Source organism: Sylvia atricapilla, chromosome 28, assembly GCF_009819655.1.
Source record: "Sylvia atricapilla isolate bSylAtr1 chromosome 28, bSylAtr1.pri, whole genome shotgun sequence".
NCBI lineage: Eukaryota > Metazoa > Chordata > Aves > Passeriformes > Sylviidae > Sylvia > Sylvia atricapilla.
In genome coordinates, this window is record NC_089167.1 from 3542490 (window position 1) to 3569422 (window position 26933).

Sequence of the window (26933 nt, forward strand, 5' to 3'; positions counted from 1 at the left end):
AAGCCAAGGACAGAACTCTCTCAGTCTGGCCTGGGAAATCATCAGGAGGAGCCCAAAACAAGTGGATTTCCTCCTCCTGACACCTGGTGCTTTTCCAATTTGTTCACTTGTAAGAAGTGGTCGAGAGGTGTTGCTCTATACTGCAACCCTGGTTCCGCTCCTGAGGCGTTTTGGTTTTCTGGAATCCTTTTCCCAGGGAATTTTCTGTAAACAGGAGAAATGTTTTTGTAACTGTAACTTTGTTATTCATTCCTTTCCCCAGGAGGGACTTCTCCTTGATGTCCCTCTGCTCTGACCAATGGGAGTGAAGAGATTTGTCTTTGTGTCACCAATCAAATTTGTTTGTGTAAAATAATATAAAATGAAGACACATCCCGAAAATAAAGGAGTCATTTTCAGCCCTCTGAATCTTGGATTCTGTGTCGTTGTGGCATAAAACAGCATCAATGAAGGACCAATCCTATTCCTTGTACCTAAACACCGTATAAAAAAAATCTGTCTCTCAATAAACTTTGTTCTGAGCCCTCTGAAGAAATCGGAGTTCTGTGTGTCATTCCATGAGCTGTAATGACACCTTCCTGCTGCAGGATGTCCCATTAGGAGCTCTCCGAGTTCCCGGTGTCTCAGGCCCCACATTTCAGTGGGGATCCCATCTCAGTGGGCATTTACAGACTCCGCTCCCTCTCACAGCTGATGAAATAAAGTCCTGGCGTTTTCCAGAACACGCTGAGACTCCTCTGAGCAAGCTGCAGAGAGACGCTCCCGGTGCCTGCCTGCTCCTCTCCATGATTCTTCCGTGATGTCGATTTCCCCTCTCCAGACAAGCAATTCCTTTTCCAGCGCTCCCTTTAAGGAGGCATTCATTAACAGCCGGGCTGCGCTCGTGCCTACAAATGCCTTTATTAAGGTGAAAAATGGAGCAGGGTCTCTTTGCTCTGCCTTCCCCACTATCACAAAGAAATACTCACCTGCTTCCTCGCAGAAATATGGAGTGCTGCAGCACTGTGGACTTGACTCACAATTCAGAAACTTCGGGGGTTCAGTGCAAAATCAAAAAATGAAAACAAAAAAGGGAGGGAATAAAGGGAATAAAGCCACAGGTTCCTCAGTGCGCATCCCAGAGGTGCTGGGAGAACATCCTGGGTTCTGTCAGAGATTGCACCTGCAGGGTCTCATCCCTGACACCCCCCGGGTGCTCCCCAAGGCAGAAATCCCAACCCGGGGTGTTCCTGCTGTGCCTGAGGAGCCCCTTCACCTCTGCCCTCGGGAATTGCTGCTTTTCCCATCCAAACACTCGGCTTTGAGCAGGAACAGCCCAGGAAGGGGCAGAGAGGAGCTCAGCTCCCACACAAAACCCCCAGGCGCCCCCAGAACACTCCAGGCTGGACTGAAGAGCCTCTCCAGAGCTCTGTGGGGTTAATGGGGTCTCGGGGGCACTGGCAAGGAGAGCTGGCCCCACAGCAAGGGGTTGAAAAGCCCCAGCACACTCCTGCTCCTGCTCACGCTGAGCCTGGCTCAAATTGCCATTTTGTGGGGCTGGGAAATCACAGCGCCGAGAAAAGTCAATAAAAATTCAATTCAGATAAAGGTCCTTTCAGCTCGGCAGTGCGAGGGAATTATTGGCTCAGTGTTATGACAGTTAATGCAGCGAAATAAAAAAATTGGATTTACACGTATTTAGACATTCAGGCTGAATCAGCCAACAAAAAAAAAAAAAAAAAAGATCCGCCATTAATGAAATGAAGGTTTTCTTACACTGTCCTTTTACTTCTGACAAATGTTTGTTTTACGCTGTTAAATGTTGATCCTGGTAAAAGACACCTTTTCATATTGTCAGGAGCTGCTGGAACACTCCGTGGAAAGTCTCCCTCAGGTTCTCCCTCTGCTCCTGCCCTCCTCTCCCAGGGAATATTTCTCCCAGCTCTTTGCAGGCTGCACCTCCTTTCTCAGGACAGGAAAGGGGAGATCTGAGCTGGGGGCTCAAAGGAAAAGGTCAGCCCAGGCTGGGGGCAGCAATCCCTGAACTCTGCACTGCCAGGGGCTCTGATCTGCCAGGAAAACATCCCAGCTCTGATCCCAGGAGTGGGGTGAGGCCTGGAGTAGCTCCTGATGACAGTTCTGTGTTTGGGGTTTTGCCCCTGCTGTCCCTCTGGCTGTGGGACTGGGGACATTTCCCCTTTTTGCAGCTCCCAGCAGGGTCTGTGCTGGTGAGTGACGACTCCACAGCCCATCAGGGACACGAGGAGTGGACGATCATCCCCGACTGGCCCTAAAAACACCCCGGACAGCAGCCCCATCGTTTGTCCCCAACACCAGCCCAGGGCCCTGCAGCGTTCCTGGCTCTTTTTGGGATGGGTTTGTCCCAACAGAGCAGGAACAATCCCAGCAGAGGAGGGACAATCCCAACAGAGGAGGGAAAATCCCAAGAAAGGAGGAAAAATCCCAACAGAGGAGGGACAATTCCAACAGAGGAGGGTTTATCCCAACAAAGGAGGGAAGGAATTTTTCCCTCTGCTGACCCCTGTTTCCTGAGGTGTTCCTGCAGGCATGGAGGTGCCAGATCACATCCATGGATGATGTTTAACCCCAGGGATGATGTTTACCCCCAAAGGCAGCCCTCCCACCCCCAGAAATGCAGGATTTACTCACAGGCGATGCGCACCGACGCCTTCCTGCTCTTGGAGGTGCCCAAGTGGCTCCAGGCCACGCACTGGCACCAGTAATCCTCGGGGCCATGGAAATCCTCCACCTGCTGCCTCGTCACGTTGATGGAAACCTCCCGCACCTTCAGCCCTGCGGGGAGAGGCCGAGAATCAGCAGGGACAGGCAGGGGGGTGAGGCTGGGGGACCCTCACCTGTTCTGTCCCCAACAATGCCCCTCTCAATCAGGGCAGAGCCGTAATTACTGCCACAATATTGTCTTGGCACTAATTAAATTCTGTAAAATGCTCTGAGTTCCAGGGATTATCCCCAGGGTGATCTCTGCACCTTCTCCCTCAGAACCCTCATCTCTGGTGCCTCCTTCACCCGGCTGTTTTGTGGGAATGCACAGGACAGAGAGGAAAACAGCCTGAATTGGCCTGGCTGGTTTGACAACCAGGAGCAAACACAACTCTGAAGATTACAGGGGATGGGATTAAACCTGTTTACAGGAAGAGAAGAGATTTGATCAAACTTCTGCAAGGAAAAGATGTTGTAAAACGTGTGAGTTGTCTGTATGATCCTTAACCTGATTATTGCAGCAGAAAATTATTAACCTTCCTGAAATGGTATATAAGGAAAATTTGAGTAAAATCGAATTCTGGCCATTGAATCTGTCTTCCCGTCTCTCTATCAATCATCAATACTGTTTGTCTGGAATTCAATCAAGTACAGTAAAAATGTCTTTAAACAACATCTAAAAATATCTTTAAACAACCTCTAAAAATGTCTTTAAACAACATCTCCCTGCCCTTGCAAGCCCCCTCCAGCATGTGGGGAGCTGAGCACCTCCAGCCCCTCAGACCAGGAGTTTCCCCCAGGCAGTGCCCGGAGGTGAATTCCAGACCTCCAGAACCCTCCCACACCTTTCCTGTGGCACCCCGGGGACATTCCCCAGACCTGCAGCCACCTCAGCATGACAGCCTTGGGAGAGGAAATCCAACCCAAACCTGGAGCTGGTAACCGTTTGGAAGAGTCAGAAAAACATGAAACGAAACCAGGAAACATTCCTGCCTCTCTCCTCCTCCCCTCTCCCCCAGCACAGTCCCCAGGCAGTTATTTCCCCTCCGCTGGAAATGGAGGCAAACCCAATCTCGCCGTATTTCATGCCTGTGGAGTTTATAAAGCAGCAAGGATTCTCAACCTGAACTCCATAAAAATTGGCTTCCACTTAATCTCAGGCATCATTAACAGCTGGGCAGGCGCTGCTCAGAGTCACTGCACTGCTCCGGCAGGAGGAGGGACGGGGTTCACGGGGGATGCTCCAAAAAGGGAAGCTCAGACAAGCTTTAAATCCTCGACAAAAATACAGAATATTTGACGCTTTTCCAGCAGCAGGAAAAGGGGATTTTTGCTTCTTTTCATTAAGCCTGGCTTACAACGAAACGCAAAGACAGGGACAAACCCTTGACAGCTCCCCTAAGTTGTCTCCACCATCCCTTCAGCCCCTCAAATATTTATTCCCCCTGCAACAAACAAACACGGCTTTCCTGGCTGCTTTTATTTGCATTTTGTTTTCTCCCGTGTTGACGCCGTTTTGAACAAAACTGTTTACAAAAACCTCCCTTTGTTTCCTGACACGGTGACAACAAACCCCGAGGAACAAAAGCTCTGCCAGAGGCCCTGCCAGGAAAACGCAGCCCCTGAACCAAACCATCCCTGCTCCGGCAGCCAGAAATCCCGGGATTCTGGCGTTAGAAGGTTTGGCAGAGTGATCTGTGCAGGTTTGGGGTGGGAGAAGATGCAGTGAGTTCCCTCAGAGAGGGTGGGAGCGCTGGGGACACAGCAGAGCTGCCCTGGCTGAGGGTTTGGGCTCCATTTCCCACCAGGAGCAGGAAAACCCTGCCTGGGTTATCCAGAGCCGGATTTCGGGAAGCAGCAGAGAGACACAGAGAGGTGGGAGCTGCCCCAGCACGGCCCCTGCTCACATCGACAGGATTCTGATACCAAACACACACAAAAAAGTCGTCACTTGATGATGAATTTTGGAGAAGCTGAAGCTGTTTCTTGGCTCCTGGGGGCTGCAAATTTCTGAGCAGGCGTCGGTGAATCCAGGCATTTACAGCTCCAGATTTATTAAGGTGGAATATTCTCCAGCCCGGCTCTTCCTCTCATTGACACGGCGTTTAATTAATCTATAAATCAGCCCGTAGTTAATGTGGCAAACAAAGAGCAACACGGGCTGGGGAAAGCTGCGGTTCAGCGTTTTGAGAATGGGCCAGGAAGGAATTCAGGCCCTCTTAAAGGTCTCCCAGATCACCCATAGACAGAATAAACGCATCCAAAACCTGCAGAATGTCGGAATTGTTGGGGCTGGACGGGACCTCCGGAGGACTCGGGGTCTTTGGGGGAAGTTCTGTTTGTTTATGGAGAAAGTGCAGCTATTTCCATTTGTTTAAGGAACAAGAAAGCAAACCCACAGGGAGGAGAGGAACACTCTCCATTTATCAGCCCCGGATTTCACCTCGGACACATCCAGCTCTGCTCTGTGCCTCGGGAAACGCCGGGAAAAATCCTTCCTGGACGCTGGGTGAATCAAACCAGGCACCTCATAAACCTCAGTGACATTTTACCTGCGCCTCCGATAATTCCGATTAGCGCCGCCAGCCCAACCCTTTAAATTATCGCGCAAATTAGAACCATCATCTTTTGTTTTCCAGTAGGGCCGTGCAGAATATCAAGTGCTGGCACCGAAATGCTAATGGGCTCCGCTGGATGCTCGAGCCGCTCAGCCCCGGCGCTGGCAGCAGATGAATAATTGCTCTCCGTGTACTAAACACGACGGAGCTGCGGAGAACTCCGGCATTTGTCAGCTTTATTTGTTTAAATGAGGAAAAAAAACCACTGACAGCGGTTATTGCTGTAATCCTTTCAGTTATCAGACAAAGAAAGTCTCTGAGAGGGGCAGAGCCTGTGCTGAGCCCCGGCCTGAGACAGCCGGGTGAGTTCTGGAGTGTGCGGGAAATTAATCAGCCCCTAATTAGCACGCTCTGATCGAGATGCTGGCAGCATCCACCAGCTCATCCCCTCCGTGAGGCAGAGCACCGAGAGAACCAAGTCCCTGCTCTGCCAGGATTGGGAATAAACAGGAAGAGCAGAGGCAGGGCAGCACAGACAGCACGGGGACACTTCCAGACATCAAAACCTGCAAAAAGCCCTCCCAGCCCTGCTGCTGCTCCTCACAGACACTCCCGGCCTGCCCTGAGGGGTTTGTTCCCCTCCTATAAAACCAGAATAATGAAAATCTGGGCTCTGTGCCCACCAGGGTGACAGAGCTCACCCGAGAGGAGTCCCTGCCTTGGGACACCCCGAGTGCCACTGCAGCCCCTCTGCCAGGAGCCCCTGGGCCCCAAATCCCTCCACCAGCACCAAATCCCCTCCAGTGGCACCAAATCCCCTCCACCAGCACCAAATCCCTCCACCAGCAGCAAACCCCCTCCATTGGCACCAAATCCCCTCTAGTGGCCCTAAATCCCCTCCACCAGCACCAAATCCCCTCCAGCCTGGGCTCTGCTCGCTGCCTTTCACCACTTCTCCACACCCTCCGGGGGCTCTGACCCCACACATGCCGAGGGAGGATGGAGAGGGTCAGACCCTCTCAGTGCAGGGAGGCCCAGAACCCCCTTTAACCCAAATCCCCATTTTTGGCACAAATCCCAGAGCAGTTTTTCCCAGCTGGAACCCCCAGGGCAGCAGACCCTGGACTCCAGCAATGAGGGCACTGCCCATCCATGCCAAAAACCCCCCAAAATCCCAACAGCTGCTGCTCCCTGAGGGCTGAGGAGAGTTCCACACGAATCCCTGGCTGTGGGTAGGGATCGTGGTGAGAGAATTCCCCTTCTGGGCTGCCTCTCTGTGCATTTCTGTGCCCTGAGGAATGTTCTGGAACACCCAGGCACTCCCCTACCTGAACCATGGCGGGTTTTGGGTCCAGACCTTTGGGGCAGCCCCATTCCTGGGCTAAATCCGATCCTTCTGTGGCCAGGGGAGCTGCCCCTTGAACCAGAGGAATTTTCTCCCAACTCAAACCATCCCATGGTCTCTCTTGCTCTGCTCTCTCTTGCCAAACCTCAACGTTACCGGTGTCGTTTAAAGCCCACCTCGTTTGTTCTGTTATTAACCCAAAGCTCAGGAATCATAATTGCAGCACTCACGGAGAGGTTTTTCTGGGACCATATGGAAGGAAAGCTTTTAGGGACGACATTTCTCCCATACTGATTCGGCAGTGCCTTCGGAAGTAAAGGTTACGCCTATTAAATTATTTCTGAAAAGGTAACTGCAGAAATTAAAATTCATTCAGATTAGCATTTACCAAAAAAAAAAAAAAAAAAAAAACCTTTAATACGAAACTTCTTCAGAATGTGTCACTTCAGAAGAATGCCAAGAACTACTTTAGGAGGTGCAACTTCTTTTTAAATGGCATTTTTTGCCTCTAAAAAAAGGAATTTCTTGTGTTGCTGGAGAAGGTGTTGTACACAGAGCGCTGCTGCCAAGGCTGGGGGTTGCCTAGCAATGCTGGGAGGGGAGAGGGGAGGAGGAAAAACAACCAGAATTGTGGAGCCCAAGCATTAAACTGGTCTGCAACCCTCATCAGCTCAATGAGGAATGCCACCGGCTCTGCCTGGAGCTGATAACATCTTCTATTCCAAATCTCTCCCTTCTTCTCTCCCGCACGCACTGGACACTCTGGGTTTCTCCTGCTGGGGTTCTTCCCACCCCAATTCCTGCCCTGGCTGGAGGCCAACCCCAGGGTCCAACCCAAAAAAAACCCCATAAAAACTGGGGCTGGGGGCAAACCCTGAGGTCCAACCCAACAAAAATCCCATAAAGCCTGGAGTTTCCTTATTTCTACCTCCTGCTCCAATGGAAATAGAGGAATCCCAGGTCTCTGCAGAGCCCCTGGAGGGGCCAGCGCTGGGATCCCCCCTGGGATTCCTGTGGGATTTCCCCTGGGATTCCTGATAGGATTCCTGATGGGAATCTTGATGGGATTCCTGCTGGGATTCCCGATGAGATCCCCCCTGGGACTCCTGTGGGATTCCTGATGGGATTCCTAATGGGATCCCCCTTGGGATTCCTACTGGGATTCCTATGGGATTTCCCCTGGAATTCCTAATGGGATTCCCACTAGGATTCCTGCTGGGTTTCCCGCTGGGATTCCCACTAAGACTCCTGATGAGATTCTCTCTGAGTTTCCCATTGGGATTCCCTATGGGATTTCTGATGGGATTCCCCTGAGATTCATCCTGAGATTCCCGCTGGGATCCCCGGGAGCAGCGGGGGCCTCACCCGTGCTGTGGTCCAGGCTCTCGTGGGACACGTGCTCGTTCTGGTGCACCCACTCGCCGTTGCACTTGAAGAAGATCTGCATGGCGGGCGCGGCGCGGCACCGCAGCACGATGGGGTTGCTCTTGATGATGTAGGAATCGTCGGGCTCCTCCAGGAAATGGGGCAGCGTCCCCGGGGCCGAGGGGAGGGACTCGGGCAGGGCCTCGCTGTTCTCATTTCCTGCAAGGCAAACACAGAAAAAAAAAAAATCACCTTTTTCACGTTGCTTTACCGCCTCGTTGCTGGAGTGGAAAATCAAGTTTGAGTTTTATTTGGGTTTTATTTGGGTTTTACTCTGGGAGCGCCTGCAGAGCTGCTGGGTTGGGCTCTGCAAGGACACACACAGACAGAGAAAAAAAAAATCTAATTATTGAAGGGTAAAAGCTGCCAAACTGCCACAAGTCTGCAGCAAAGCCACCAAAGCTGCCCCACAGGTGGAGAACTGAGGCTCCAGAAGCTGCAGGGTGCAAATGGAGAAGTTTTCTCCACTCCTACACATCCTCTCAGAGCTGTGGGGGCATTCCTTCAGCAGAGGATGAGCCCAGGCCCCTCAATCCCTGAATTGCAGAGGCTTTGTTTGCCTTTAGAACAATTCCCACCCAGGCAAACCCTCCTGGCTGCTGCCAAACCCAGGAAATTCCCACTGATCTCCGGCAATGCTGGAATTTATCTGAGCCCTTGGTCGGTTTTTTGGCAGCAGTTCAGAGGAAAGTGACAAACGGGAGCGAGAGGGGATTGATTTCTGCCGGATGATCAGAGATGGGGATAACCCGAGAGGATGAAGGGAGAGGGATCAGAGGGAGAACACGGAGGGCACCAGGGCCCTGAACCCAGAGAACTGGAATTAAGGCAGATGAGAGGGAAGTTGTGGTGCTGAGAAGGAAAACGAGACCCTGGAAGGAGCTGACGGAATAAGGAGAAGGTTGTTTTTTTTCTGTTAAACCCAAGGAGCTCTGTGTGTGCTGGGAAATCTCTGCCACCTTCAAACGAGCTCGGAGCTTTCATCCCCTTCTCTGGGCGCTTTATAAGACATCATCACAACTCTCGGAGTTTTACTCCCCAGCGTTGGTGCCAATTTCCATCTTGTCAATCCTCAGCCACGCTGCGTCCCTGCAGGATTGACGGAATCCCAGTTTTCGAGGGAATAACAAAAACAAGTCATGAGATTTTGGAGAGGCTGGGAAATCCCAGGCTCCCATCGAGGTCTGGAGTGGAGGGGGAGTAGCAGAATCCCTGAGGATCCCCCAGCTGGAGAACTCTGGGTGACCCCGAGTTATTCCACTCAATTTGCTATTTAGGGCACAGCTCAGAGGGGGAAATCCCAGCCCCACTGAAATCCAGGGCGGATTTCTCCAGGCAGGCTGTGCCTGGAGTGTGTGGTCGGGGGTTTTTTGGGGTGTCAGGGGGATTTGGGGGCTGGGAGTGGCTCATTCCCGATGGAAACCTCTCCCATGCCCCAATCCAGGTGCATCTTTTCCCTTCAGCGTTTTCCTTTGACAAACCAACCAGCCAAGGTCCCAGCAAAGAAAAGCAAGAATGGTTCCCCAAACCCTCACAGCCACATATTTCTGTATTTTGTATTTTACAGAATTTCTGTATTTTACAAGTGTTTCTGTGTTTCACAAATGGAATTGCCTGGATCCCTCCTTGCAGCACATTCCTGCTCCAGGAGGAATCAGCACAAATTCCCAAATAAATAACATTTCCTCCATTTACCTGCAGGAACAGCTCCTAAAGTGCCCTCAATATTCAGGATTTTACCTCAATGCCCCTTTCCCCTTATGATCACCTTTACTGTGCCTGAACTCAAATTCACACTCCCCTAAAAGCTGCTGGAACTTTCCCAGGGGCTGACTGCAAATCCCTGAGGTTTTCCACGTCAGTTTTTGGGATTCAGGCCCTTCAGAGCTACACCAAAAACCTGTTTTGTAGCAGCAGTAAATGACAGAAGAGGAAAGCCTGACACACAATTCCCGTGGTTTTCATCCCTGGAAAATTACCTTTCAGGAAGGGGTTTTGTGTTTTATGCTCTGCACGAGAGGCCAAAAGGGACTTTAAATCTTTTTATGACAATAATAGAAATGAAAAAGAAAGGAGAGGGGGAAAAAAAAAAGTTAGGAACAAACATTAAATTCTTCTCTGCAATAAACACACTGCTGTTGTCAGAACGCATTAGGAGACCTAGACAGCAGCAGGCAGGGATGAGTCAGTATTTCAAAACTGATTAGGATAATTTAGATGTTAAAATGAGATCTTAAACCAGGGAAAAACTATGAGGCCTGAACTTTTTTTTTTTTCAAATTAGGAATTATTTGAAGTGAGCGGCATTATTCTTTCTGCATTTAAAAAAAACCCAAAAACCCGATCCAGAAGTTAAAGTGCCCCAAAAAGCTCATGATAAATCCAAATAAATCTGGCAATAAATTATGCAGAGACTTTTCCCAAGTGCCCCAAACACAACTTTTTTTACACTTTGTGCTACCAGAAAAACAAAACTCCTGAAGTCCCAAACGGGGCAGAATTTCCCTCTCTGATCCAGCAGCTCTGGGATCAGAAGGAACCCTTTCCCCTCTCTGCCCGGGGTTTGGGGTTTTCCCTCTCTGCCTGCTCTAGGGTTTGGGGTTTTCACTGATTTTTGGGGCAATTCCTGCTGCAGGGACACAGGAGCCATTCCCACATCAAACTTCTCCCAGTTCCCTCCAACCTTCTTGTCCGGCTCAGGAATTCCTCCCCGCTTTGCTTCCTTTTCCCAAATTCCCAGAATTTATAAACCATGGAGCAGCTCTGGGTTATTTGTTGTTGCTTTGGATGTTTTTTCTGCCCCAACCCAGAAGGAAAAACCCTCTTTTCCCAGCTGGGAACATCCCAACCCCACCTTTGGACAGCTCAGGAGCAGAAACACAACTGGAGATGACCAATATTCCAAATATTCCTCATCCTCCCTTTCTGTGAATCCCACAGCGCTGATCCCTGCTGGATTTTAACCCCTTGCACTCACGATTTCTTCCAGCACCGAATAAATTCCAGCACCTTTCCCAGGCGTGCTCAGCTTGCCAGGGAAATTAGGGCACGGAAAAATAAAAAAGCCTGTTCCAGAATAGAGAATTTCCTCATGCCTGGCACGGTTTCCAGGATGAATTTTAGTCATTATTCAGTCAGAAAAGCAGCTCAGTGAGATTTGCCTACATTTGCCTAATCAGATGACCCCGGCCCCCACGCAGAGTGGGGTTTTTGGGAGGCTCAGAAAGGGGTGGGAATGGCAGAGTCAAAAATTACCCTAAAACGATCCAAAAAAACAGCTAAAAGACCTCTTGTAGACTAAGTCTACGAGCTATTTCCAAACGCAAAAACTCCTTTTAACCCCTTTTTAGAAAATGCCGTAAATCCGAAACCACAGATCGCAACTCCCCTTAAAAACACCACAACAAAACTTCTCCCTGTCTGTAAAAAAATCTATAAAGTTATGACCAGCAAATTCAATACACAAACCAATATAAATAATTGCAATAAAAATCAACCCAGACAACCAAAAAAACAAACAAAAAAAGGGCAATGACTGCAGCAGTGTGGACAACTTATCTTAAAAAATATCTTAAAAAAGAGGGGTTTTGCCCCAGTGTCACCAAAGAGGCCCTGGTGGCACCAGGACCAGGAGGTGGCTGTGCTGTCACACACAGAGCTGTCCCTCTATCCAGCAGTGAGGTCATTTCCCCAATCCTCATTTCTTTCTTCCCAAAGCTCCCAGTCCTTGCTCAATCCCTGTGACCCTCACACCTTCATTCCTATAAAACCTTCACTCCTATAAAAGAGAAGGAAGTTTAACCCATCCCACCTTCACCCACAAATTCCAGCCTTCATCCTCCTCTGCCTCTGTCAGAACCATTCCATGAACATTCCCAATTCCATGGAATTTATCAAGGGAATGTCCAGTCCCCGGTTGCAGGAGGGGAGGGCGTTCATTTTCCCCAGGCAGGATTAATTTGTTGATAAAACAAACATTGCTGCCCCTTCCTGTGCCACTGAGATGAATGTGCATCCCACTGTAATCCCTTCTGCGTCCGCAATTTATTTATATCCCAGCTACACTGATTTATAAAAATGATCCATTACATTTATTAAATATTAACTGGGTTACAAACTTGAAGAATCTTTCATACATTTATTTAACTTCTAGGTTTTTGGGTTTGTTTTTGTTGGTTTTTTTCTTTGAGCAATATGCAAGCACGATAAATCTTTAAAGGGAAACAGGATCCTGCAGCATCCCGAGCATAGGGATCTGTAACTCACAGTGTCTCAGCACGGGGTGTGTGAGGAGGATCAGCCTCGCTGGGCATCAAACTCCCACCTCAGCCTCTGCCAGGGGGAAACCACAGCCTGGGAATGGAAAACTAAGGGCTTGGAATGGCCCAGCAGCTCCGGGACAATCCATGGGCAGCTCCGGGAGAATCCCTGAACAGCTCCGGGACAATCCATGGGCAGCTCCGGGACAATCCATGGGCAGCTCCGGGACAAACCCTGAACAGCTCCGGGACAGTCCATGGACAGCTCCGGGACAATCCATAGACAGCTCCGGGACAATCCATGAACAGCTCCGGGACAATCCATGAACAGCTCCGGGACAATTCCCGGACAGAAGGAGTTTCCCCTCCCGCACAGCCCCGGGTCAGGGCAGAGCCGGTCCCGCACAGAAGGCGCTGCCCCTCGGGGTCATTTCATCTCCTTCTCTAAAGGCACCGAGGACATGAGAGCCAGGGATGGCTCTGGGGCTGTGATCCCTGCCGGGGGGATCCAGGAGAGGGAGCAGGAGGTTCCATCCCTCAGGGACTCCCCAGCACAGCCTGGGATGGATCAGACCCCTGATCCCTGCCACGGGACATCCAGGAGCAGAGAGAAGAGCAGATTCCATTCCCCAGGGACCCCCCAGCAGCTCCAGCACAGGCTCTCAGCGCCCAAAGTGCCACCCCTGCAGTGTCCCCAGCCCTGCAGTGTCCCCAGTGCCAGCCTCACAGTGTCCCCAGCCCTGCAGTGTCCCCAGCCCCGCAGTGTCCCCAGTGCCAGCCCTGTCCTCCTGGGGACACTGCTCTGCCTCTCTGTGACCTGCTGCCCTCAGCAATCCCAGCCAGGGAACCCTGAGTGGAGCATTTCTGTCCCAATAAAATCCCATTTATGGCCCAGCAGAGAGGCTGGGGGTTCACCCCGACCCCCTCCCAGGCTGGATTCAAACCTCAAACCCCTCCCAGTGCTGCCAAACTTCCCGGAGTTTTCCATCCCAATGGATGAGCGAGGCAAGGAGCGGACTCCCCAAATTAACTCCTCTCCTACTCCAAATTTCATGTTTCACCTGCTAATGTGGATCCCTGCCGAGTTCCCAGAGTCGTCTCTCTGATGAGATCCGGGTTCAGTTAATCTTAATTACTGAGACAACGATATGGAAATGCTCATTTGGAAAAAGAAAAGAAAAAAAAAAAAAAAAAAAACAACCAACAAACCCAAAAAAAACAACAAACCCACAAGAGGAGCTCGGAGACAAATTCAGCTTCATTCCAGACAGGCTGAGTGAGAAACCAGGCTCCAAACCCGGGGCTTCACTCCAGTGCTGAGAGACCACGGCAACAATAAATGATGAAATGACAATTTAGGGACACTCGGTGGCCGAGTAAGACATCAGAGTGCAGCTCTCAACACCGGAGCCTGATATCCCTGAAATCCCTGCTGAGCTCGTTAAAGCCGGCCTGAGGAACCTGCAGCTCCTTCTGCTCCTCCAGGTGACTCTGAGAAAATGGGGTCCATTAAGTATTAATGGGCAATTCCAACGTGCAGTGCTCAATTTAAACCGGAGTTTAGAGGAGAAGGTTTGGAGCTCCAAGATTTCCCAGTCCCTGTGTTTGCAGGAGTTTCCAGTCCTCGCTGCCCTTCACACAAATTGAATTGAACGATGAGTTTTCATATCCTGAAATTTTATTTCGTTGTGATTGGGGAAACAAACTTTAGCTGCAGTTAAACAATAAAGTTTGGGATGTAAAATTTTGTATTTTTTTTTTCCTCGCAAAACAGATTTGGGATTTCTGTCCAGTTTTTGAAGTGTCCCTTACAACAGGACACATCCAATCAATTGATGTTTTCTGCACTTGCAGAGACACTGAGCCACAGATTTTTTAGCTCTCTCTGTGAATTCCATCACAGCAACAAGTGACATTTAAGGAATGTTTTAACGTTGTGTTTGCAGCAGCTGAAGGCAGCAGACCCAGGAGGGGGAGCTGGGCACTGGAGCAGTGAACACACCCAGCCTCTTCTGGCTGCTCATTTTCTGCTTTTTCAGGGTATTCGGCTACAAATATTTCCTGAAACGACCTCCATGCAATTCCAATTAATCAGTGAAGGGTATTGGTAAATAACATTGCTGCAGACCCGATTTACATCGGCTCTTTCCTGCACTGGGACACCATCAGATCTCAGAGTTAATTGTTTGGATATGGAAATAGTTTGCAGTTCTCCTTCCACTCTTCCCTTTCCAACCAGAAAACTTTGGATACAGGGATGGGAGCAGAGATATCCCAGAATAAAAAGGGAAACTTTGGATAAATCAATGGGAGCAGCGAGATCCCCCACAGAATGGGAAACTTTGGACAAAGCCATGGGAGCAGAGAGATCCCAGAATAAAAGGGAAACGTTGGATAAAGGGATGGGAGCAGAGAGATCCTAGAATAAAAGGGAAACTTTGGATAAAGTGATAGAAGCAGAGATATCCCAGATGGAATGGGAAAACTTTGGATAAATCAGTGAGAGCAGAGAGATGCCAGAATAAAAGGGAAACTGGATAAAGCCATGGGAGCAGAGAGATCCCCCATGGAATGGGAGAGCAAAGGCAGCCCCAGGAGCTGCCCTGGTTTGGCAGGGACAGAAATCCTCTCTGCCCACGCCCAATTCCCCCCAGACCCTCACAGCCACCCCAGGGACCTTTTCTGGAACTTTCCCCGTTTTCCCCCGAGTGTGCCGAGCCCCTGTGAGTGGGGTGAGCAGGACAGAGCCACCTGAGTCATCCCCTCACCCCAACCCCATTTCTGTGCCAGATCTGCCCCAAACCACCCCGCAGGAGGTTGTTTACCCGTTTTTACTCCATTATTCCCCCTCTGCAGTGAATCACAGTCCCCTGACTCTGCTGTCACCTCCCTCCCCTGTCACTCGTGCTGCTGTCCCCACCGGCAGCTTCAGCTGCCTGTTTACTCAGCCCCCCGTGGGGGAAGGAACAAAAGAAACCCCCCCTGAGAAAAAAAAACACAAAGGGAAAGAGAAAAACAGCCCCCAAAAAAGCCCCGTTTGGAAACGCTCTCCCGCAGGAACCTCCCACACCCGCCGCCCCTACAGCTGACGGTTTTGTGCCGCACAAAGATTAATAATTTTCAAAACCTGACATTTTCCATCTGAATCACAAGCCACTTTTGTGAGAGATCTCTTTTTTTTTTTTTTTTTTTTTTTTCCACATCCTGCTCCGTGCTGCTGCTCACGCTGAAGGGCGTTTTTAGGCCGGTGGGTTTCCAGCTGGGGGCTGCCACCACCAAAGGTTCCTCTTTTCCCAGCCACATTCCCTGCCCTGAAATCCTCAGGCTGCCATGGGCCCACCTGGGAAAATTCACCCAGTCTTCCCTCCAAGCAAAGCCCTTCCCCATCCCCAGCCTGATTTCCAGCGATTTTACCCCATATTGCAGCCTCTGATCCTTTATAGAATCTCCTCGAGGCTTTTACGATGAATTTTTAAACAAATTTTACAAAATCCTACAGAATCTCCACCAAGGGGCCGCCAGGTGACAGCAGCTCTGGCACCTCCAGCATTTGCTGACGGGAAAAATTCCTGCCTGTGGGGTCAGGGAACACCGGCCCCTTGTGCTCTCAGCATCCTGAGAACCTCTCCTTTACTCCTCAGACTGGAGGAAACTTTGAGGGTGAGATTTTGGGTTGATTTCTAAAGGAATAATTCTGCTTTTCTTTTTTCTTTTTTTTTTTTTCTTCCCTGTCCATGAAATCAGAATTTCCCCTGCTATTGCTCAGTTAACAACCCCCAATTTCTCCTTTCCTGCGTGGGAAAAGGGAACTCCAGGACCCCGAGCAGCGTTTGCAGCAGATGAAAAGCTCCGAGGAAGAGAGGGCAGCGATTTTCCTCAGGTCCTGCTCAGGACTGAACTCCTGGCAGAGAACAAAGCCGCCCCTTCAGATCCCAATTCACACTTCAATTTCCCCGAGCCTTGTAATACAAGTCATTACATCCTCCATGACTTATCCTCAAATTGCTGGTAATTTTTATGTTGAACAAGCACCCATTTGCAGGCGTTCTCCAGCCATTAGGAGCGGGAATATTCCAATTTGGAAGTGGAGGTTGATGGCTGGAGAGGCAGCAACCCACGGGCTGAATGCAGAAATACAGAATCCAGACCTTGGGACTGAATGCTGGGAGGTTTTATAACACCCAGGGCTGGAAACCTGGTCAAAATCTGATTTTTTTTGTCCCTAACAGGGCAGGGGAAGAGGCTGAGCGGCACCTCTGCATTCCCACAGCTCACCAGCTGCTCTCAGAACAAAAAACACCAATAACATCCCTCAACACTCCCATTTTTTTTCCCCCCACCACAGCACATCAAAAATTACGGAGTATGACGTTAAAATCAGTCTCCTTCCAGCTGCCTGAATGCGATTTTTGAGTTGAGTTCCTCGGCGCCGGGACACGGGGGGTTTATGGGGTGTGATAAATGTCAGCCTGGGCAGTGGGTGAGGATCCAGCTCCTCTGGAGGCTGCAGCTCGGCCCAGCCGCGCCCGATGAGGATGAGGATGGAGGTGAGGATGAGGATGGAGGTGAGGATGAGGCAGCCTGTCCCTGATTCCATCACCCCCAGGTGAATGTTCACACCCTGCTGCACTCACACCCCAATTCTCAGTTTGCTGCTGCTCCCCTGGGGAAGCGCCAGCACAGCTCCTGAGGGGCTGGAGGAGGGAATATTATCCAAAATCCTGCAAGTGAGGCTGGCTCAGCTCCTCCAGCCCCAGCGAAACCCTGGATGGAACCTTTCCCTGCCTAGTGCTGTGTGAGCAGCCAAAAATTACTCCCGGGCGGTGCCAGCAGTGACCAGCCTCCCATTTAACTCCCATTTAACTCCCATTTGTCTCCCATTTAACTCCAGTTGAATTCCCATTTAAGCTCCTGTTCAGCTCCCATTTAACTCCCATTCAGCTCCCCGTTAAAGCTCCCATTTATCTCTCGTTTAAGGTCCCATTTAGGCTCCCGTTTAACTCCAGTTTAAATCCTGTTTAAGCTCCTGTTCAGCTCCCATTTAACTCTGGTTTAGCTCCCACTTAACTCCCATTCAGCTCCCGTTTAAGCTCCCATTAAAGCGACTGCTTAACTCCCTTTAACTCCCGTTTAACTCCCGTTTAAGCTCCCGTTTAACTCCCGTTCAGCTCCCGTTTAAGCTCCCGTTTAAGCTCCCGTTTAAGCTCCTGTTTAAGCTCCTGTTTAAGCTCCCGTTTAACTCCCGTTTAACTCCCGTTTAACTCCTGTTTAAGCTCCCGTTTAGCTCCCGTTTAACTCCCGTTTAACTCCCGTTTAGCTCCCGTTCAGCCGGGAGCAGCTCTCAGGCTGCTGTTACAGAGTCGCTGAGGTCGAAGCCCATCCCTGACCCGCAGTTTGTGCCGAGCCCCGTTCCCACCCTGGTCCATCCGGGAAGGGCACTGGGGAGCCCTGGGGGTGTCAGAGCCCCCGGCAGCCCCGACAGAGCCTGACCCGGGCTGGGTTCAGAATTAATTAAGAATTAAGGACATTTCAGATGACGAGAAAGAAGATGACAAGGATGATTAATGACTGCTAACGATAACACAATGCGAAGCGGGGTGTTTATCACTTACTCAAACACTGCACCAGCACCCCAGGGTCTGCACACAGCTGACAAACTCCTCTCCACCGAGGGCCTGGACAACCTTTCCTGGGCGAGGTGCTCGGGTCCACCCCAAAAATCGGCTCAGCTGTTGTTTTACAGGGTGGAATGACCAGGTCACAGTGACCTGTGACAAGGGACAGCTGGACCCTCCCTGTGCCTGCCCTGAGAGAGCCGGGGAGCTGCTCTGGTGGAACAGGCTCCCTGCAAGGTGTCCCTGCTGGAAAAACTCCAATCCCTGCAGCTTCCCGGCTGGATCCCCTGCTCAGCACGGCACAGACACCGCAATCCCAGGGAATTCAGGGACACAGACTCCTCCAGCAAAGGGGAAAACCTGCTCTGGGGCTGGAACCCCCAGCGGTGTGTCACTGGTGGGAGCAGCTCTGGCGCAGCAGCCGCACACGGTCCGTGTTTCGTGTTGGGAGAGGAGAACAGAGAGGAGCAACAGCGTGACAATTTGTTATTAATGATGTACAAAGCCCTTCCTCGTCAGCTCAGACAGCCTGTCAGAGACAAAGGCATCCTCGGGCTTTGTTCTGAGGCAGAACAAAGTGGAGAGGGTTTCATCTCACTTCTAACGACAACTGATCCTAAAGAGCCTTGGGAATGTCACTGCTTGGACAGGGACAGGCTGGGCAGGAATCAGCAGCAGCACAGACTGCCTGACTCAGTCCCAGGAGCTGAGAACTCATCCCAAGAGCTGCTCCCATCCATCCATCTCTCCTTTACCCCATCCCAGAGCTGCCCCTGGATGGAAACCAATCCTAAAGAGCCCTGGGAATGTCACTGGGGCCGAGCCCTGGACAGGGACATGCTGCTGGGCAGGAATCATCCCCACAGACACTCCCTGAGTGTCCCAGGAGCTGAGAACTCATCCCAAGAGCTGCTCCCATCCATCCATCCCTCCTTTACCCCATCCCAGAGCTGCCCCTGGATGGAACCCTGCTCCTCTCCCCCTCAAACTGCTCCTCTGAGCACACCCCAGCTGTGGCAGGGATGTCCCAGCACCTCGGGGATGTCCCCTCAGACCCTGCAGAACCCCTCAGGTGCTCCACCAGCCCCAGCCGGGCTCGGCTCTGCACATCCACCACGAAAAGCTCCGGGAAGAACCTGGAATTATCCCTGAGCCGTGCTCCAGTGCCCCGTGAACAATATCCTTTTCATATCTGCAGCATGATCAGATCACTGCTTCCTCCCCTGCTGCCTGAGTCATCCTCCGGCAGCGTTATTAACCCCTGCTCGGGGACTCGCAGCCCTTTTGTTCCAGCACTTGGAGATTTATTTGTCAAGTCTGACAGCTCTGATCTCGTCTCGCAGGGAACGGCGGGGCCTGAGCAGGAATTTGTGAAATCAGGAGCCGCAGGAAATGGGCAAAATCACGGCGAGGGTTGATTTGGAAACGAGGAGGAGATGAACAACATTGGAGATAAAAATCTGCATTTCCATAAAAAAAGGCTCGCTAGAAAGATCTGAGAGCATCAAGGAACGGGGAAGTGACAGATCTCACGTGCGCTGAACATGCGGTTTATAGATTTTTCAGAAGATATAAAACCACTTAAACTCCATCCAGACATCTTTCATGCTGGATCTTGAGAAATCAACAGGTACAGAAGAGGCTCGTTCAGGGGGAAAATGAGATTCTTTGCTCTTGCTCACGAGCGGTGTTACCTTGGGCTGAACTGAAACACTCGAGGTTGGAAAAGAAGGATGTGATTAACACCATCAGGCCTCATCAGGGCAGCATTTAGGGACATTTTAAAGTCATTTTCCTCATCACAAAACTCCCTCACCTCCCGTGAGAAGCACAACCCGAGGGCGCCATTCACCACCAGGACCTCATCAAACACAAATGAAGCGATGGGTCAGAGCCTGCCCACCCCAAATCCCGGCAGGGCCACACTCCGGGGGCTCTCAGCCAGGATTTAGGGGTGTTAGGTCTTTGAGAACAAACCAGAGATCACAGAAACCACAGAAATCAATCTCAGAAATCTCAGAAACCACAGAAACCACGACCAGCCCAGAGCCTGCCCACCCCAAATCCCAGCAGGGCCACGCTCTGGGGGCTCTCAGCCAGCATTTGGGGACACAGGGTCGGGTATTTGAGCACAAAGCAGAAACCACAGAAATCACTCAATCACAGAAATCAGAGAAACCACAGAAATCACGAAATCACAGAAATCACAGCCAGCCCACCCCAAATCCCAGCAGTGCCATGCTCTGGGGGCTCTCAGCCAGGATTTAGGGATGTTGGATCTTTGAGAACAAACCAAAACCACAGAAACCACAGAAACCACGGCCAGCCCAGAGCCTGCCCTCACCAAATCCCAGCAGGGTCTCGCTCTGGGGGCTCTCAGCCGGCATTTGGGGACACTGAATATTTGAATACAAACCAGAAATCATGGGAATCAATCGCAGAAATCAATCACAGAAACCACAGCCAGCTCCCCACTGCTGTGAAGTTTTGTGTCATAAGTCAGACCCAAACAGGTTTTGGGGTTTATGGACATCCAGACCCAGCTCTGGCTCTGGGCTGGGTGTCAAACCCGAGCCCTGTCCCTGAGCCAGCCCAGCAAAGCCAGACCCAGCCCAGGGTCCCCCCCGGGCACCCCCAGCCCCGGCAGGAGGAGAATAAATCAGCCCTGGGGGATTTCACCTTTGCCAGAGCCCAGCCCTCAGCCCACCCTCATCCCCCACCAGGCAGGGCTTTGGTCAACAGCGATAGAAATAGATAAAAAAAAAGTGCTGAAACGCCACCCAGGCTTTTAATTTGGTGTTTAAATAAAGAAATTCTTTATTTTGGGATGGAGCACCCCGGGGTGCTGGGGATGGATGCGCAGGCACAGCTCCCTGCACTGCTCTCACAGGCTCAGCCCAAACTCCCTGCTGCTCCTGTGCCGGCGTTAACGGGGCTCTGAAAGCTCCAGGAGTTCAAAACAAAACCCTTTTTATGGTTTTAGCCAGTCTTTAACTACACAAACCCGTCCTGAGGGGAGAGGCAGCAGCGCAATAACGGCCCCGGGTCTGGTGAATGTGCTGTTCATTAGCCTGGAGCCGGGCCCCAAAAGACACATCCTGCCTCGGTTTTGGAGGGCTAATTAAGAATAATATCGAGAGGGAAAAAAGAAAAAAGGAAATAAAATCCCCACGAAATGGTGGTGTGTGGATGAAGCAGCTGGGGCAGGAGAGGGGCTCTGCCAGGGCTGAGAGGATTTTCCTTCCTGGCCACCTCCAGCTGGTTTTTACCTACGGGATGGTGAATATTTAATGGTGTCAAACCTGCCCATGAAATGAAGCCAAGAGGAGAAGAGGATGCTCAGAGGTTGGGTTTTCCAGGCACTCTCTGCTCAGAGGTTCATTCCTGGAGAACTCGGAACCAGTCTTAAAATAAACCCTGAACAAAACCCCAAAAAGCCCAGCCAAGGCAGAATTCCCTGTCAGGCACACCCCGGTGCTGGGATGTGAATCCCAAAGGCTGGAGTTGACCGAGGTGAGGAGCAGCATTTTGGGTCTGTCAGGGGTTTGTGTCAGGGCAGATTAAATCCCTCCTTCCCCTGGAATCAAACACCACAAAATCCTACCTGGAATTCCAGGGTGGCAATTCCTGGTGGGGTTCTGGGGGAATTTATCCACCAGCACAAGGAATGGGGCCAGAAGAGGGAATAGCAGCAGAATCATCCCTAATTACCCCTAATTACCCCTAATCCTGGGATTTCCAGGGCTGCTGGACATCCCCCAGCCCAGGGAAGAGCTTCAAGCAGAGATGGAAGATTCCCTGTCTGGAATTGCATGACCAAAAGGCTTTGAGAAGCTGCCCCTGCCCGGCTCCAGGCTGGCCAGAAATTAAAGGTTGTGGAGGCTCTGAGGAGAAGTTTGCACTCCCCACGTGCTTCCTCAAAAATGCACAACACAACACCCCGAGCCCTGGAGGGGAAAGGGATCAAAGGAGCAGCAGGGAAGTGGCAAAATGAGGGGAAAAAACCTTGTTCAGCAATGTTTAATGAGGCCCTGCTGGTCCCTGGCTGCAGCTTCTGAGAGCAGAGAAAGTGCACGTAATTACAATAAAACCCCTCCAATGCAAACCAGATCAATTACAATAAAAATCTCCCAAACCAGGATCAAATCTGGGCTTTAAAGCAGCAATGGGCTGCTCCTCCTGTGAGTGACTGTGATGGCAAAGGGTGACTGAGCCACAAATCTCCTCTCTCTCATTTTTCACCCCGTTCCTCTTGAAAACTCTGCATTTTAAATCGGTTTTGTTGGGAATGGACACGTCCTTACCCCTGCCTGCACTTTCTTTGGCTGGAGAAGGGGAATTGTCACTCGAGCACAGCTCTCTGACGGGCAGAGCGTGGTCTGGGGAGTGACAAAAGTGCTTTTTGAAGGGAAAAAACCATGGAAAGGAGCCAAAGAGGAGCCTGGTGGTGGCTCCCAGCTGTGTGGGGTAACCTCACCCCCAGCCCCAGAGCTCTTTCCAGGGGCTGAGTCAGGAGCTGGGGGAGTCAAACCTGAGAAAAAACAGAATTTCCTCCAAGTCCCTGTGCTCTGCAGCCTCTGACCTGAGCCTGCAAACCCCAATTCCTGCCTGGAAACATCAAATCCTGCCCGACAACCCCAATTCCTGCCCGACAGCCCCAATTTGTTGGAGCTGCAGCCCCTGGGGCAGGATTTGCTCTGCTCTCTGCTCTCCCCTCCCCGTGGGAGCTGCTGCAGGGTCAGGATTGTGGTTAATAAAATGCAACAAAATACAACAAAATGCAATAAAATTCCAACTGAGCTGGGGGAACGGGGGGCTATTCCAGGGGGAGGAATCAATTCCAGGATAAATTCACCTTGTCCCCACTGCAGCACACGATCCCAAGCCCTGGAGCTGCCTGAAAACTCGTGTCATTGTCCCTTTTCCCATCCCCTGGACAGCAGTCACACTGCCAGTGCTTTTTTATCTCCTGTTAAAAGCAAAATAAAAAAAATTATCTCTTCTTTCGTAGCGACATAAACAGGGAAAGTGAAGCAGGGCGGCCCTGGGGAGGGCTGGGATGGCCTGGCCTTGTTTGTTCCCTAAAATTCCCCTTTTATGGAATATCTCTGGCATTGTCCATGTGAAATATTACCTGGGCTGGTGGCAGTAAACTCTGCTCCTGCTGGGACAGGGATGGCAGGAGCTGTGGCCTTGAATATTCATCAGAGCCAAAGTGAGACACGTAAAGGGGTTCTTTTTTCTGCCTCCTGACAGATTTTAGTGGGAAAAATCCCACTTGGAATTCCAGGGTGGAGGCAGCAACTCCTGGTGGGCTATGTGGGGGGATTTATCCACCAGGACAGGGCAAGGAACGGGGCCAAAAGAGGCGAGAGCAGCAAAATCATCCCTAAAAATCATCCCTAATAATCACCCCTAATCCCGGGATTTCCAGGGCTGCTGGAATTCCTTGTCCCAGTGCTGGGATGTGAATCCCAAAGGCTGGAGTTGGCCAAGGTGAGGAGCAGCATTTTGGGTCTGTCAGGGGTGAGGGTCAGGGCAGATTAAATCCCTCCTTCCCCTGGAATCACACACCACAAAATCCCACCTGGAATTCCAGAGTGGCAATTCCTGGTGGGGTTCTGAGGGAATTTATCCACCAGCACAGCACAAGGAATGGGGCCAGAAGAGGGAAGAGCAGCAGAATCATCCCTAAAAATCATCCCTAATCCTGGGATTTCCACGGCTGCTGGACATCCCCCAGCCCAGGGAAAAGCTCCCGGCCCCCTCCAAACAGATTTTCAACGAAATAATCCTGGAAAAATGCAGTTCTGGGGCTGCTGGTGGCAAAAATATCCCAGATGGGGCTGGGATGGTCCCAAAACCTCCAGGGCTGGGCAGCAGGAGGATCCTGGCGGGGAAATCGAGCAGCAGGGAAGAGCCCAGCACCCAAAGCTGCTGAAATAACGACAGGAAACAAAAATCCCTCTGCAGGGAACAGATGATCCAACCACATGGAGGTGGTCTGGGGGAAAACACCGGCTGCAGGGGAGACACCTCCAGTTTGCCCAGTAAGGAGCTCCCAGTTACCCCAGCCCAGCCCCTGCAGCCTTCTTCCTTCAGCATCATCATCCTCTGGGCCCCACAGGACCCCAAACCTGCCTCCTCTCCTTCATCATCATCATCCTCATGGAGCTCCAAAACTGCCTCCTCTCCTTCATCATCATCACCCTCATGGAAGCCCAAACCTGCCTCCCCTCCTTCATCATCGTCATCATGGAACCCCAAACCTTATTCCTCTCCTTCATCATCATCATCTTCATGGAGCTCCAAACCTGCCTCCTCTCCTTCATCATCATCATCATCATCCTCATGGAAACCCAAACCTGCTTCCTCTCCTTCATCATCATCCTCATGGAACCCCAAACCTGCCTCCTCTCCTTCATCATCATCATCCTCATGGAAACCCAAACCTCCCTCCCCACCTTCATCATCATGCCCTGCACCCCACAGGACCCCAAACTTCTCTCCCCTCCTCCTTCATCATCATCCTCACAGAACCCCAAACCTCCGTCCCTCCCTCCCTCTTTCAGCATCATCCCCTGCACCCCATGGGACCCCAACCCTGCCTCAGGTGAGCCTGGATGGAATACCAATAAACAGGATAACAATTAACGGGATAATGACTCCGAGCCAGGAATAACAATTACCAGGGTGACAATTAGCAGGATAATGACCCCAGGCCCCCAGCCTGGCCCGCCAAAGGCAGCAAATCCCGTTTTGGGGAAGCCAAAGGGCTCCCCGCGGGGTTTGACTGATGGCTCCGTAATTTGCTGTCACCTCCACGTTCCCTCACCTCGCTCCCAATCGCGGAGTTCCAAATTACGCCGGAATTGTGTTGTTTGCACTTTTAATCTTGTAAAAACCTCTGCGGCAGCCACACTCATTCCATGGGGGAGGATTCCTAATTTATGTAAAGTATTACAGAAAATGATCTATATGACAGTTCGGTGTAAAATGCTAAATGCAAGTCATTACTCACTGAAGATAATTTGAGAGTATTGTGTCAGGGGAGACATTAGATTGCAGAGGATAAAAAGTTGGAATAGGTATTCACATATTTATCCACATTTGCATAATCAACCACAGGAGGTGGTGGCTGTTCTCCTGGGCCCAACTAACGCACCACGAACCCAACAGCAGCCGGGAAACTTTCCATTATTTCCCAAACTAGCCACACAATTCCTGCCTTTTTTTTTGTTGTTGTGTTCCAAAGACAACTGCGGTTCCTAGCCCAGAAAAAATATCCCAGCCCAGAAAAATTATCCTATCCCAACTCTCTTCTGAAGTTCCTGTCCCGAGAAAGAAACCCTGTCCCCACTGCCTTCTGCAGTTCCTATCCCAAAAAAATATCCCAGAAAAAAATCCTATCCCAGAAAAAAATCCTATCCCATCTTCTACAGTTCCTATTCCCGAAAGGATATTTTTTATGGGATAGGATTTCTTATCCCCACTGCCTGTGCAGTTCCTGTCCCATAAAAAACATCCTATTCCCACTGTCTTCTGCAGTTGTCCTCTGCCAGCTGGAGCCTCCAGCCTGCTCCTCTCCAAGGCACAGATACTGAATTTGTGCTCCAGGGAAATGACACCTGCGCCACTGGGAATGGCACACTGGGAATCACACCTGTCCCACTGGGAATCACTGGGAATGGTCCCTTTCCCCCAGCCTGGCACAGCAGCAGAGTGCTCTGGCTGCATCCCAAAGCTCTCCCAGCCCAGCAGCTGCTCCGGGTGTCCTGGAGCCCCAGGGAAGGAGCTCCAGCCCCAGTTCTGTTCTGGAGCCCCCAGGGAAGGAGCTCCAGCCCCAGTTCTGTTCTGGAGCCCCCAGGGAAGGAGCTCCAGCCCCAGTTCTGTTCTGGAGCCCCAGGGAAGGAGCTCCAGCCCCAGTTCTGTTCTCCAGGCACAGCCGCTGTCCCCGTGCTGTCCCCAGGCTGGACTGAGCCCGCAGGTGGCAATTCCAGCCACCAGATGGGAGATTAAACCTGTCCTGGCTCTGGGACACGGCACCAGCTGCTGGGGATTGGGGGATCCCAAATCCCCAAAGGGATTCCAGCCTGGAATCCCCAAATCCGCACGCGGAGCAGCCAGAGCGGAATCTCTGGGATTTGGTGACAGAAGCACGGCCAGACCTGAGCTAATTCCTGCCCCGTCCCTGCTGGCAGAGGGCGGTTTGGAGCTTCTCCAGCAGGATTTCACCTCCACCCTCGCTCCTGTTGGGTCCCAGCCCCGGAGCAGAGCTCGGCCCTCGCTGCCCCATCCTCAGCAGACACAAACACACTCAGGGGCTGCCCTGATTTTTTATTTTTCAGCCTTTTGATGTTTATATTTTCATCCTGGAGTTTTTATGCACCGTAACATAAACAAAAAAAAAAAAAAAATTTTTTTTTTTTTAAAACTGTGCGTTCCTTTGGGGAGGAAGGACAAATTTCTGGGCTTCTAGTTTGACCAGCGAGGTCAGAGAGGTGTCAACCCCATTGCCCAATCCCTGATCAAACTCCAAAAACTATATAAAATCCCAAATAAACTTCCTTCTTTTTTTGCTCCCAGGTGACGCTCGGGTCCCTCACACCTTCCCTGGATGATAAAGGAACAGGAGTCGCCTCAGTGCTGGAGGAAAGAGGCGGCGTAAATTAAAAATGAAAAAGAATTCAGCAGCTCCAGCAAGAGTTCAAGCCTGTCTGTGGCTGGGAATTACCTTTTGTTCCTTTACCTGAGCGCTCTGCCCTTCTCCTGTTCGGGACCCACAATTAACACCCGCCTTTAATTACACACGCCTCGTTCTCTGCCAGGGCCGGGGCTGAGGCAGGAAAATCTGCAGCTCCCCGTGCTCTGCTGGGGTCACTGCTGTTTATAACATTTCCACATCATTTATATTTAATAATATATAATTTACATAATAATTTATATAATTTCCACAAATTATTTTAAAATTATTTAAATATATTAAAGATATCGATAATAGAAATATATA

The 26933-nt window shown here is 50.9% G+C and overlaps 1 protein-coding gene across 1 annotated transcript in view; it reads right to left on the minus strand.

Annotated features, from left to right (window-relative positions):
• The window catches only part of UNC5D (unc-5 netrin receptor D), an 86680-nt gene that overhangs the window by 44500 nt on the left and 15247 nt on the right, over positions 1-26933 (minus strand). Inside the window, 2 exon segments of the mRNA XM_066337076.1 lie at positions 2650-2793; positions 7990-8208. Coding sequence (XP_066193173.1) covers positions 2650-2793; positions 7990-8208 — 363 coding nt within the window.